Here is a 14,795-nt window from a genome sequence, read left to right on the forward strand (position 1 = left end):
ATCCTCACGGTGAGGTTTGCTAGTGCTGTTGAGGAGGGTTTAAACTAAGTTGGCAGGGAGATCGACACCAGGATGTAACATTAGAAAGGGGAAATAAAGTGCTCAAAAGATTGGGCAAGACAGAGAGCACTAAAGTAATAATTAGGTGGGGCTAAACTAAGAGAATACAGGATGGTCTAAGATGGGTTTACAGTGCATGTATATGAATGCACGAAGCGTAGTAAACAAGGTAAGTGAGCTGCAGGCACAAATAGCCACATGGGAATATGATGTTGTGGCAATGACTGAGACCCGACTCAAAAAAGGGCAGGATTGGGTATTAAATATTCTTGGTTACAAGGTGTTCAGGAAAGACAGCCAAAGATTGGAGGTGGTGTAGCAGTATTGGTTATGGGGAATGTTACAGTGCTGGAGAGGGAGGTGGTCATGGAGGTGTCAAGGACAGAATCTATATGGCTAGAATTAATAATGGTGCCATTACACTACTAGGTGTATTCTATAGACTACCAAATATTTTCCCCACTAGGGAGGAGCAAATTTGCAGAGAAATTACAGAGAGGTTCAAGAATTATAGAGTAGTAATAATGGGGGACTTCAACTATCCTAATATAGACTGGGATCGTAATAGTATCAAGGGCAGAGAAGGGGAAGTGTCAGTAGGTGAACATTTAGGGACAGTGATCATTGTATCATAAGGTTTAGATTAGCTATCGAACAAGACAGGGAGCAATCTAGAGTAAAAATGTTTAACTGGGGAAAGACCAATTTTAGTGGGATGAGAATGGATTTGACCCAGGTAAACTGGAATCAAAGATTGGCAGGCAAAACTGTAATGCAAAAATGCGCTGCCTTTAAAGAGGAAATAGTTCATGTACAGTTGAGGTACATTCCCACTAGGGGCAAAGGCAGGGCAACTAAAGTCAGGGCTCCCTGGATGATGAAACAGATAGAGAGTGCATATGACAGATGTCAAGTTGCAAATTCATCTGACAATGATATATATATAAATAAATAATATATATAATATATATCTATATATAAAGAGAGAAAAGAGAGAAAGGTCAGAGGAGAAATGAAATAGAAAATAAGAGGGGCAAGGAGTAGAATGGGAGCCAACATAAAAGGTAATCCAAGTCTTCCATAGGCATATAAATAGTAAACAGGCAGGAGGACGACGGGTGGGACTGATTAGGGACCAAAAAGGAGACCTACGAATGGAGGTAGAGGGCATGACTGAAGTACTAAATGAGTACTTTGCAGCTGTCTTCACCAAGGAAGATGCTGCCATAGACAGTGAAGGAGGAGGTAGTGGAGACACTTGATAAGATAAAAATTGATAGGAGGTATTAGAAAGGCTGGCTGTACTTAAAAGTAGATAAATCACCAGTTGCAGATGGGATGCATCTTAGGATGCTGAGGGAATTGAGGACAGAAATCGCGGAAACACCGGCCAGAATATTCTAACCCTCCATAGATACAGGGGTGGTGCTAGAGGACTGGAAAATTGAAAATGTTACATTCTTGTTTGTAAGGGGGTAAGCATAAGGGAATTAGGAGGTTCTGAGGAATCGGGAGTTCCTCGGTCTTACGGTATGGATTGTAATATTGACCGATTATGTAAAACTCGCTTATGAATGTAAAGCACGCTTATATAAGTTGCTTACATTGGGTTAAGAGGGAGGCAGCAATGCCTGATGGTTAATGGACCATCTTAAATAGCCAACACTGCATTGACCCTTAGCACAGAAAATAGATGAAAACTCATTCAGTACAGAGAACAAGGACACAAATGTTTGGGAACATAGATTGTAAACAGCATCCGAATGGGATAGCATACCCTGGGAAGCAAGGTCAATCAATACATCATGAGAAACTGAGGCAAAGTTCAACACATTCCAGAAGGGTGACATGTGATGGGAGATGGACAGGTGGGGAAGAACCACTCAGACAGTCTGAGCCATAGGCCAATCGGTGGTTTTATAGGAGGGTTGAAAAATTGTATAACTGTGCTTGTAGAACTATTGTACTTTAAAGTGTTCATTGGAACATTTCCAGAGCATGTTTGAATAATAAAACCGGTGAGACAAAGTTTTCGTCTGAGTGAATCCGTGGTCGCTATAGAGAGGGCAGGTGTCGACTCCTTATAAATCAGGGAGTCCACCTCGAGGAAGAGAAGTCTTCTGTTTTACCCCAACATTGTTCAAAAAGGGTGTAAAGATAAACCCAACAACTATCGGCCAGTCAGTTTAACCTCGGTAGTGAGGAAGTATTTAGAAACAGTAATCAGGGACAAAATTAACAGTCACTTGGATAGGGGTGAATTAATTAAGGAAAGCCAGCACGGATCTGTTAAAGGCAAATTGTGTTTAACCAACTTGATCGAGTTTTATGATGGTTGATGAGGGTAATGCGGTTGATGTAGTGTACATAGATTTCCAAAAGGTGTTCGATAATGTGTCACATATTAGGCTTGCCAGAAAAGTTGAAGCCAATGGAATAAAAGGGACAGTGGCAGCATGAATACAAAATTGGCGAAGTGACAAGAAACAGATTAAAGTGGAGAACAGTTGTTTTTCAGACTGGAGGAAAGTATACAGTGGTGTTTCCCAGGGGTCGGTTCTAGGACCACTGCTTTTCTTGATATTATATTAATGACTTGGTCGTGGGCATACAGGGCACAATTTCAAAATTTGCAGACGACACAAAACTTGGAAGTATAGTGAACAATGAGGAGAGTGATAGACTTCAGGAAGACAGTCAGGCTGGTGAAATAGGCGGAAACGTGGCAGATGAAATTTAACAGAAAAGTGTGAAGTGATACATTTTAGTAGAATGAGGAGAGGACATATAAATTAAACAGTACAATCCTAAAGGGGGTACACAAACAGAGACACCTGGGGGGGTATGTGAGCACAAATTGTTGAAGGTGAGAGGGCAAGTTGAGAAAGCAGTTAAAGGTCCTGGGTTTCATAAACATAGAAAATAGGCGCAGGAGTAGGCCATTTGGCCCTTCGAGCCTGCACCGCCATTCAATAAGATCATGGCTGATCATTCCCTCAGTACCCCATTCCTGCTTTCTCCCCATACCCCTTGATCCCCTTAGCCGTAAGGGCCATATCTAACTCCCTCTTCAATATATCCAATGAACTGGCATCAACAACTCTCTGCAGCAGGGAATTCCATAGGTTAACAACTCTGAGTGAAGAAGTTTCTCCTCATCTCAGTCCTAAATGGCCTACCCCTTATCCTAAGACTATATCCCCTGGTTCTGGACTTCCCCAACATCGGGAACATTCTACCCGCATCTAACCTGTCCAGTCCCGTCAGAATCTTATACGTTTCCATGAGATCCCCTCTCATTCTACTAAACTCCAGTGAATGAAGGCCCAGTTGATCCAGTCTCTCCTCATGACAGTCCAGCCATCCCTGGAGTCAGTCTGGTGAACCTTTGCTGCACTCCCTCAATAGCAAGAACGTCCTTCCTCAGATTAGGAAACCAAAACTGAACACAATATTTCAGGTGAGGCCTCACTAAGGCCCTGTACAACTGCAGTAAGACCTCCCTACTCCTGTACTCAAATCCCCTAGCTATGAAGGCCAACATACCATTTGCCTTCTTCACCGCCTGCTGTACCTGCATGCCCACTTTCAGTGACTGATGCACCATGACACCCAGGTCTCGTAGCAAGTCCCCTTTTCCTAATCTGTCGCCATTCAGATAATATTCTGCCTGCGTGTTTTTGCCCCCAAAATGGATAACCTCACATTTATCCACATTATACTGCATCTGCCATGCATTTGCCCACTCACCTAACCTGCCCAAGTCACCCTGCAGCCTCTTAGCGTCCTCCTCACAGCTCACACCGCCACCCAGTTTAGTGTCATCCACAAACTTGGAGATATTACACTCAATTCCTTCATCTAAATCGTTAATGTATATTGTAAAGAGCTGGGATCCCAGCACTGAGCCCTGCGGCACTCCACTAGTCACTGCCTGCCATTCTGAAAAGGACCTGTTTATCCCGACTCTCTGCTTCCTGTCTGCCAACCAGTTCTCTATCCACATCAGTAATTACCCCCAATACCATGCGCTTTGATTTTGCCCACCAATCTCTTGTGCGGGACCTTGTCAAAAGCCTTTTGAAAGTCCAAAAACACCACATCCACTGGTTCTCCATTGTCCACTATTCTAGTTACATCCTCAAAAAATTCCAGAAGATTCGTCAAGCATGATTTCTCTTTCATAAATCCATGCTGACTTGGTCCGATCCTGTCACAAAGAGGTATAAGAGTACAAAAGTGTGGAAATCATGATGAACCTGTATAAAACACTGGTTTGGCCCCAACTGGATTAGTATCCAATTCTGGGCACCACACTTTAGGAATGAGAGACTTCAGTTATGTGGATAGACTGGAGAAGCTGGGGTTGTTTTCCTTAGAGTGGAGAATATCGAGAGGAGATTTGATAAAGGTGCTCAAAATCATGAGGGATCTGGACAGGGTAGAGAGAAGCTGTTGCCATTGGTGGAAGGGTCGAGAATCAGAGGACACAGATTACGAAAGAACCAAAGGCAATGAAGAAAAAAAATTATTTTACACAACGAGTGGTTATGATCTGGAATGCACTGCTTGAAAGGGTGGTGGTGGCAGTCTCAATCCTATCTTTCAAAAGGGAATTGGATTAGTATCTGAAGGGAAAAAAATTGCAGGGCTACAGGGAAAGGACAGTGGAGTGGGACCAGTTGAGGGTCGGCACCAGCTCAACGGATGCAAAATCCATTACATCAGATTTAGAACCTAACCATTTTGATGAAACCTTATATCAAGGCCCCATCTCCCTGTTCAGATGGATGCAAAAGATCCCACGGCAATATTCAAAGAAAAACAGATCTCTCCCAGATGCATGGTCAATCCTCACCAACACCACCAAAACAAATGAACCTGTCATTAAACTAGTTTGCTGTTTACAGGAACTTGTGCAAATTGGCTGCCATATTTACCAGAGCTAGTTTTCTTTAGAATATAGAATAGGACTGAAATGTTGACCTCCACCCACCGCCTCCCTCTCCGTACTTTCTCCATGGCCTTTATATCTTTCAGAAAGTAGGATGTTAAAAACTAGTCAAGATACTAACTATGGCCTAACCAACACTTTGTATAGGCTTAGCATTACCACTTTGTTATTGTAGTCTAAGCCTCTATAAATCCGAGGATCTCAAGCATTAACAAAACAGATTTTTTTTTGTCCTCCTACTTGGTTCTGGTCTGATCCGATCCCAACTGGTTTGTAACAGGACAGCAATTCCTCAATGATTTATTCCTAAATTCAGTTGATAGCAGCTCACGGGATTGAGGCTAATATACTTGCATGGATTGAGGATTGGTTGACGGACAGAAAACAGAGAGTAGGAATAAACGGGTAATTTTCGGGTTGGCAGACTGTAACTAGTGGGGTACCGCAAGGTTCAGTGCTGGGGCCCCAGCTATTCACAATCTATATCTGATGATATTTACTGATGATACAAAGCTAGGTGGGAATGTAAGTTGAGAGGAGAATGCAAAGAGCTTCAAGAGGATATAGACAGGCTGAGTGAGTGGGCAAGAACAAGGCAAATGGAATATAATGTGGAGAAATAAATGCGAGGTTATCATTTAAAAATAGAAAAACAGTATTTTTTTTTTTAAAAACAGAGATTGGAAAATGTTGGTGTTCACTTAGTTAACATGCAGGTACAGCAAGCAATCAGGAAAGCAAATGGTATGTTGGCCTTTATTACAAGAGGATTTGAGTACATGAGTAAAGATGTCTTACTGCATTTATATTGGGCCCTGGTGAGACCACACCTGGAGTATTGTGTACAGTTTTGGTCTCCTTACCCAAGGAAGGATATACTTGCCATAGAGGGAGTGCAACAAAGGTTCACCAGACTGACTCCTGGGATTGGGGGGGGGGGGGGGGGAAATTGTCCTACGAGAAGTTGAGTAGACTAGGCCTATATTCTCTAGAGTTTAGAAGACTGAGAGGTGATCTCATTGAAACAAAATTCTTACACATCTTGACAGGGTAGATGTAGGGAGGATGTTTCCCCTGACTGGGGATTCTAGAACCAGGGGTCACAGTCTTAGAGTAAGGGATCGGCCATTTAGGGCTGAGATGAGAAGAAATTTCTTCACTCAAAGGGTGGAGAAAATTTGGAATTCTCTACCCCAGAGAGCTGTGGATGCTCAGTCGTTGAGTATATTCAAGTCAGAGATCGATAGATTTTTGAATATTAAGGGAATCGAGGAATATGGGGATAGTGCAGGAAAGTGGAGTTGAGATAGAAATCAGCCATGATCTTATTGAATGGCGGAGCAGGCTCGAGGGGCCGAATGGCCTACTCCTGCTCCTAATTCCTATGTTCTTATGTAATATCATGGCAAGCTTGTTTCTGTTTTTAATGGGGAAAAAAACAACAAAATAAAGTTGTAGTTGTCAGCTGATTTATTCCGCTCATGTACAGAAGAACCTCAAAGTTACCAGCTCAGTGGTTGTACCAAAAGAGCACCTTGGGGAATAACACTTGCAATACTTCTCAGGAGGCCCTCAGTAGACTTGCTGCTTTGTGGTATTTATGCCTCGATTTACAGGCAACCCAAATGTTGGAGCCAGAATTCGGCTATAGACCCAGCCAAGCAAGATAAAGCAATACTGCTATTTGGTGGATTTATGAGCTTTCTTTATGAAATATCGAATACACTCCATTTAAATATTATTCTCTGGCTTTCTCAGAGTACCATACCAAATTCCAGCACTAGCAATTTTATAGATTTGATGTTCCAGTGGCACAATACAAGACTGCTTGAAAAGAATATACTTACATCATCATCTTCATTGAAGACTGCTGCAACTGAAGGTTTCTTTGGAGCCAGAACAGGTGGACTTTCTTTTGGTTTCTGGGAATAGGAATAGATCATACATTTCAGTTCTGGTAAATAGATCACTGTAGGCCAAATAAAAAAAATTAAAGGCTGACTTAAATTAGTTTCCCGAGATGTCACAGGTTTGTGTTTTGGGTCTGACAGTTACTCAAACACAGTAACCTTAATAGCGGAGGCCCGCAAGATAAATATCAGGACAGTTGTTCGTCACAACCACAGAATGATACAACACAGAAGGGCATTCAGCCCATGTCAGCTCTTTGGTAGAGAGATTCAATTAATCTCATTCCCCTGTTCTTTCCCCATAACCCTGTAATCTTTTTCCCTTCAAGTATTTATCCAGTTCTCTTTTGAATATTACTAGTATATCTGCTTCTAACCTTTTATGCAGTGCATTACAGATCATAACAGCGTGCTGTGTAAAAAGAAGTTTCCTCATGTCACCTCTGGCTCTTCTGCCCATCACCTTAAATCTGTGTCCTCTGGTTACCAACCCTTCTGCCACTGGAAACAGTTTCTCCTTCTTTACTCTATCAAAACTGTTCATGATTTTGAACATCTCCATCAAATCTCCTCTTTACCTTCTCTGCTCCAAGGAGAACAATCCCAGCTTCTCCAGTCTCGCCACATAACTGAAGTCCCTCATCTCTTGTACCATTCCAGTAAATCTCCTCTGCATCCTCTCGAAGGTTTTGGCATCCTTTCTAAAGTGTGGTGCCCAGAATTAAACACAATACTCCAGGTGAGGCCTAACCAGTGTTTTATAAAGGTTTAGCATAACTTCCTTGCTTCTGTACTCTATTCCTCCATTAATAAAGTCAAGGATTCCATATGCTTTCTTAACAGCCTTCTCAACTTATCCTGTCACTTTCAAATGATTGGTGTACATACACCTCCCAAGTCTCTCTGTTCCAAAAAAAAATTTGTTAATGATCTGGATGAAGGCATTGGGGGAACTGTCTGAAGCTTGCAGATGACACAAAGATTTGTACCAGTGTTTGAATCTTGGGTGAGAAAAGACACAAAATCAGATCAAGATATAATGGGAGAAATGGGCACATGTCTGGCAGATGTCATTTAATATAGATAAATGTGGTGTTATGCACATGGATTGCACAAATGCCAACCATGTGTATACCATGCAGGGTTCTGAACTAAAAAGACTGTTAAGAAGGAAAAAGACCCAACTGTTATAGTACACAAGTTCCTAAATGATCACGACCAGTGCTGCAAAGCTGCAGCAAAAGCAGGTAGAATATTAGGATGCATTCCTAGGATGATCCATTTTAAAACAATAACACACTATATTGTCCCCATCTCCCCTCTAGATCTGTTGCCAATTATTCTGTATTTATTATCTCGTTATTGACCCACTCGCAGAAGGATTAGCTTTTCTCTCTTTACTCTATCAAACCCTCTCGTCACCTTGAAAACCTCTATTAGTTCATCTCTTAACCTTCTCTGTTCCAAGGAGAACAGTCCTAACTTTTCCCAACTTCTGCTCATAACTGGAGTCCCTCATCTCTGATACCATCCTGGTAAACCTCCTCTGTACCCTTTCTAAGGCCTTTACATCTTTCCTGAAGTGTGGTGCCCAGAATCATCCACAATACTCCAGCTGAGGCCTAACTAGGGATTTATTTTTAGCATGATCTCTTTGCTTTTACATTCTAGTCCTCTATTTGTGTATTTAACCACTTTATCAACTTGCCCTGCCATCTTTAAGGATTTATGTATATGGATGCCAAGGTCTCTCTGCTCATCTACACGTTTCAAAATCGTGCCATATATAGTATACTGTCTTTCCACATTAGTCCTCCCAAACTGCATGACTTCACATTTCTCCATCTGCCATGCTTCTGCACAGTTCATCATCCTGTCTGTCATCTTGAAGCCTATAACTAACCTCATCATGATCTACTACTTTGCCAAGTTTCGTATGATCTGCAAACTTTATAATGCTGCTCCCTACACCAGAGTCTAGGTAAAATTGAATAATGGACCCAAAACTGATCCTTGGGGAACACTACTGTAAAAAGAGTCTCGCAGCTATTCACCACCACTTTTTGGCTTCCTGGCACTGACCCAAAGTCATATCCATACCTCCACTCTTCCCTTAATTCCATGGGCTTCCATCTTCTTACAAGCCTCCTGTGTGACACTTTGTCGAAAGCCTTACAAAAGTCCATATATACACAACATCTATTGCACCACCTTGATCAATGTTCTCTGTTACCTCATCAAAGAATTCAATCAAGTTAGTCAGACATGATTTGCTTTTAACAAATCCATGCTGGCTCCCCTTGATTAGCCCATGCCTTTTCAAATGAAAATTTATTTTGCTCCCGATAATGCTTTCCAATAATTTCCCCACCACCGATGTTAGGCTGACTGGCCTGTAGTTTCCCGATTTATTCCTCTCCTCTTTCATGAATGGTGGTATCTGTACAACATTAACAACCTCCAGTTCTCCAGTATCCAATGAGGGTTGAAAGATTGTAACCAATGCTTTTGCTCTTTCTATCTTTGCTTCTTTCAGCAACCTAGGATACATTCTATCTGACCAGGTGACTTACCATCTTTCAGTAATGCTAATCTTTTTAGTACATCTTCTCTATCTACTATGATCCTGTCCATAACTTCTCTCGTGTCTTTTAATGTAACCTTTACATCATCTGCTTCCTTTGTGAAGACAGGTGCAGAGTATTAATTTAATACTTTAGCCATGTCCTCTGCCTTTACATGAAGATTTCCCTTTATGTTCTGAATATGCATAACTTTTTCCCAATATCACCTCCTGCACTTGATGTTTCTAAAATGTTTTAGGCTTCAATTTAATGCTGCCTGCTAATCATTTCTCATAACCTCTCTTTGCCTTGTGTATTAACTTTTCAATTCCCTCCTACACTTGCCATAATCATCCTAGTTATTAACTGAATCTTGCTTCTGACATTTGTCATAAACCTTCTCTTTGTTTTATTTTAACTTTTATTTCCTTTGTCAACCAGGACGCATTAGCTTTGGATGCTCAGCCTTTTTCCTTGAAAGGAATATGCCTAGTTTGTACCCAAAACTATCTCTTCCCTGAATGTCCTCCATTGTTCTGTTAATGCTTTACCCTGCAATCTACTTTTCCAATCGACTTGTGCAATTCAGTGAAATTATTTTCTTCTTTTCCCAATTTTCACTACTCCTCTTTTAAAAGTGACAAGTCATGATGTGGCCCAAACTATTTAATATAAGAGTCCAGGCTGGCGCTCACCCCTCCCCCGAATGTGCTGCTCCCACTCTCAAGCGGATATCAGATTATTCAGCACAAAGTAAGAATGAAACCTGAGATAATAATTTCCAATTAATGTCCTTATACCTGCACTTAATCACATATAAGGAAATTCACTTAAAGGAATTATTCACTATTGAGTGACTTAGTTTGGTCAGAAGTGTAAATACATGTTTCACATTCTATCTTGCTTCTTGGATTTTCAACATGCGTTGTCTATTTAATCTCTCTTGCCTCCCTCCCTACCTCCAAAAAATTGTCCTCCGCATCAGTTTTTAAGCTGAATATGCTTCATATGGTCTCAGGCCCCCAATGCTGTCTGACCGCTGAAAGGAGAGCAAGAGTGACTTGAGCCAGTGCCTACTATTTGGGAAAGCACCTCCATTCTGTGCATCCAACGACAAGAGACATGGAATGGTACCATACGGAGAATTACAAACAGGTACTTGGATCATATCCTATGTGGTTGCAACTGGTAAACTAATAGAATAATTACTAGAGCTGATCTGCAGTTTTACTGAAAAGGTAATGGTTTCTTTTACTTTTTACGGTGGGTGTTAACAAGAGTATTCAACTCCAGGGGAGCACTATAACTGAACCTGATCTTGTCCTCATCCAAGGTACACAGATTTACATTTCCAGCAGAGGTCAAGCTGCTCTTCCTAATCCAGGATTGTCACGGCCAATTTTAGCGCCACAACCCCAGTTCAGATTAGCTAACTCAACAAAGACCACAGATCAAACCTGGGACCTTTCTGGGTTATAAACCTGTGACACACTAGATTAAACTTGCTGAGATTAAACTTGCTGAGCCATTGGAAAATGCACCTTTTACCACCTTTTCCCCACCCTCAACTGCAAACATTAACAACGGGGACTCTCATTCTGCTAATGAGTGGCATGTCTATGCATTTATGTCTTGAAGTCAAAACATAGGAACAGGAGCAAGTCATTCAGCCCCTCGAACTTGTTCCGCAATTCAATTAGCAATGACTAATTTGTTCCTTTACTAAACTTTGTTCTATATCCTGTATCTGCCTTACCTACCAAAAATCTATCGATCTCGATCTTGAAAATGCTCAATTTAACCCACTTTTCTGTATATTTCCTAAAAGGCGAGGAGTACAATATTGTACAAATGATTCCAAGAGAATATAGCAAAATATACTGAGTGTATATATTCAACACTAAAGTATTATCCAAATGTGGGCTGGTAATAAGGCTTTACACATCTCATATCAGCATCAAAACCATCAGTGATTTCAGCTACTACAATAATTTGTTTTCCGAACTTAAATATTCAGTTAGCTTTGCAACTTTTAAATACTAAGTCTTACATTTCTTACTAAAATTAATCAATGCAATATTTAATATAACATTCAAGAATTACATTGGGAAAATTCTCACTTCCTAGTAGCTACCGTTTACAAACATTCTAGGGATAAACTGTATTTGGAAGTTAATGTGACAATTCTCATCACAACTTTAAAACATTAACATTTTAAATTCTACATTTCTCGAAAGTAGGAGGCTGTTAACAGAACTAGGTTAAAATTGAAACAGATTAGAATTACATTTATATTTCATTTGGTGCTTAATATAATCATTTAGTTGATATTAATGTTCATTAGGTGCAAGGTTACATTACGAGCCCCAAATCCTCTGCTTGAATTATACCGATTTCAATTTATGCTCCGTTTGGTTCTGAATTCCCCCTCCCTTCCAGTGCAAAGCATACCTAATGCTTCAAATGTGCTGCCCCATTAGCACCATTTAAATACATATAATTATTCTACAATTAGCAATATCCAGTGATAAACTACAAATACACTCCCAACACGAGAAACCAAAATAAATCATATTACTTACATTTGCTCCTAATTTGATGGATATTGGAGCAGGTTTCTTTATAGCCATACTTCCTATTGAAAACCCAATTTTGGAAACTTTTGCAGGGGTGGGTTTGTTGTTTGCATCTCCGGCAGCAGAGTCATCTGGATTTTTCTCATCAGCTGCTCTTTTCTCTGCACTTCGACTTGAACTTTCTCCTTCATTACTGGAAGAAACAGTCTTAGTTTTCACAGTTTTCTCTGCCTTCTCTTCTGGTCCTGGTGGAGTCGAAACAACTTACCAAGATGAGATACTTTTATCGAGCAGTTTGATGGATGCAGCAACCTCATTAAGTATTTAGGGAGCTTCTGTGGGTGTGCACTGACTGAACCAGTAGTCTCTTCCACTGTTTGTCAGATACAGTAGATGTAGGCACTGAGAAACCATTTCATAGATGGGTGGACTCTATTTCAGTTTCAGGGCAGGATTAATCCAGTGCTCCTGTTTCTTGAACCCCAGATAAAATTCACAGGACCAAAACAGTACAGATTTTGGTAGACCAAAGTTCCACACTGAGCAAACATTCACCAAGTACTGTACAAATTGTAGACTTTCAGGTATTACATTATAAACCGTGTTGGGGAGAACATTTTTACTTCACAGCACTACAATGTCAACATCCTAAAATAAGTAATGCCAAGATGGACAGCATTTCCAACAAAATGATTCACATAGACAAGTTATAGTCAATTACTTTAAGAACTACAGTTCCAGCAATTTCAGTTTCTACTTTGTGAATCTTGATCTTGTCTTCATTTCTAACTAGTCAGTAGTAACGTCCAACAGAATACATTTAGTTCCAGTGATTAGATGAATTAAAAATAAAAGATAATTCTTCAAATCTACAATCAGTTTGAAATCTGATTAAACTAATGTTAATTCTGAAGACAAAATCCAGAATGGCAAATGACAGTAAAAAGAATAAATCATTTTACAAGTATAGATCATTTACTACAGAATAAAATTTTGCTCCGAGAAATAATTACTTTTAGTTTTAAACTCAGACTTGCCAGTTTTCAAAAACCAAATTCCTCCTGGTTTTGAACAAGTAATTTGCAGAAATAATTTTCACGTTCAAATGCTTTTAACGCAGGCACTAGCTATCAGCCTAACTCCACCCCACCCCCCCCCAAATAAGATACCTGTGCATTCTGCATTACAGATACTGACAAGGAATCAGCCAAAGACCCAGCATGCATTCTTTTCATTAGCCTATCTGATAGCTAGCCAGCCAGAAATGGATACAACAGTAGAGACTGATAGAACACACACAATTCCAACAGCCTGTTTTCACTTTCTAATCACTGTGGTTTTCCACATTTATTTACTGCTTGATAGCAGCTACCTCCTGCAAGACTAATACTAAAGATTTTTAGAATGTTAATCAAAAAATATGATTCAAGAAAATTGTCACCCAACAGGCTAATTTAAACAAGTCTTAAGCAGAACATAATCCATGTATTATTTGAAAAACTGTAGCTTAGCTCTGAGGATAGTCCTATGGTTAACATCTGGAAGTCCTTCATGTCAATTTGAAACATATAACCTCAAGTTAGATATTCTAAATTCTCATGCGTTCTGTTAACTCGATTTACCTCCGGTGAGGTATTGTACTTTCTCAAACACACCATTATAGTACAAAGTTGTAGTACAAAGCAGCAAGAAGGATGCTCTATCTTACTGGGCTACTGATCAATCAAAACTCGTACTGTATTGGTCCTACTGGATTTTTTTTGTGTTGCCAAAACCTTGAATCACTGAATGCATCCGGCGCTGTTTTTACACAGTATTTTGTGACAAGTTACCAGTTATTACATACATTATAAAATAATTGAATATACCTAAAAAGATGCCATGTACAAGATTACAAATTGTTACAAAAGTTATAACAAAGGTATACTTTATTGTAAAATCAAACAGCTATTCTTGTCTGGGTTTTTAATGCTTCCAGTTACTTCAGATACTATTGAAAAAATGAAAACAAACAAAAATTCCTCCGTTGCAATACAAGACATTAGCTGGCAAAATGAGATCAGTTGTTGATAACAAAACTTTGTGTCCTAACTCATACTCCACATTATATTTGGTGCATCTACTTTTTAAACAGAACAATTTGAACTATAATTAAATACACACTAGGTCATAATCAGATTGGCTACTAGGTTGCATTTCACGTTACACGACATAGAATTGTAGGAATTGGTTCCCACATTTCACAGCAATTAAAAAAAAACATCGCTTTGTTTAAAAAGAGTAAAAGACCTGTCGTCACACTTGCAGTGGAGATGATTCAGAGTAGGGGGTAATTGTTTTTTTTTTAAAAGTCTGAATGTTTTTTAGTACTGAGAAATTATCCCTATTAAATCATTCCCGTTTAAAAATGAAATTTACACTTAGAAAAAAATATATCCAGCAAATGAGATGAAGCTATTCCAGCAAAAGTGCACTTCAGCCCAGGGCGCGAAGCAAACAGGGGCCCGCTGCTCGAGGCCTGCTCAGCCCGCTCGCCTTCCCGCACTGGCTGCACAGTGTTTTTTGTGTTTTTATTATTATTTTTCCCTTCGCTAACATGTGTATGTGGAATTGTGCATCCTGCCGCGCTCTGTGTAGTAAAAGATTTGGAACCGGCACCTTCGTCTTGCAGTTTCCCCAGCTCCGAGCGCGCTTCCTCCGCCATTTTCAATCAACTTTAAAACCGCCAACA

The 14,795-nt window shown here is 40.1% G+C and overlaps 1 protein-coding gene across 1 annotated transcript in view; it reads right to left on the bottom strand.

Moving 5' to 3' along the window:
- Window positions 1–14,795, bottom strand: part of LOC139276141 (PEST proteolytic signal-containing nuclear protein-like) — a 29,220-nt gene extending 14,425 nt beyond the window's left edge. The window contains exons 1-3 of the mRNA XM_070893666.1: window positions 14,723–14,795; window positions 12,071–12,309; window positions 6,862–6,936 (exon numbers count right to left, since the gene is read on the bottom strand). Coding sequence (XP_070749767.1) covers window positions 6,862–6,936; window positions 12,071–12,309; window positions 14,723–14,768 — 360 coding nt within the window. The 5' untranslated portion in view covers window positions 14,769–14,795. The remainder of the gene's footprint in view (window positions 1–6,861; window positions 6,937–12,070; window positions 12,310–14,722) is intronic.

Source organism: Pristiophorus japonicus, chromosome 11, assembly GCF_044704955.1.
Source record: "Pristiophorus japonicus isolate sPriJap1 chromosome 11, sPriJap1.hap1, whole genome shotgun sequence".
Classification (NCBI taxonomy): Eukaryota; Metazoa; Chordata; class Chondrichthyes; family Pristiophoridae; genus Pristiophorus; species Pristiophorus japonicus.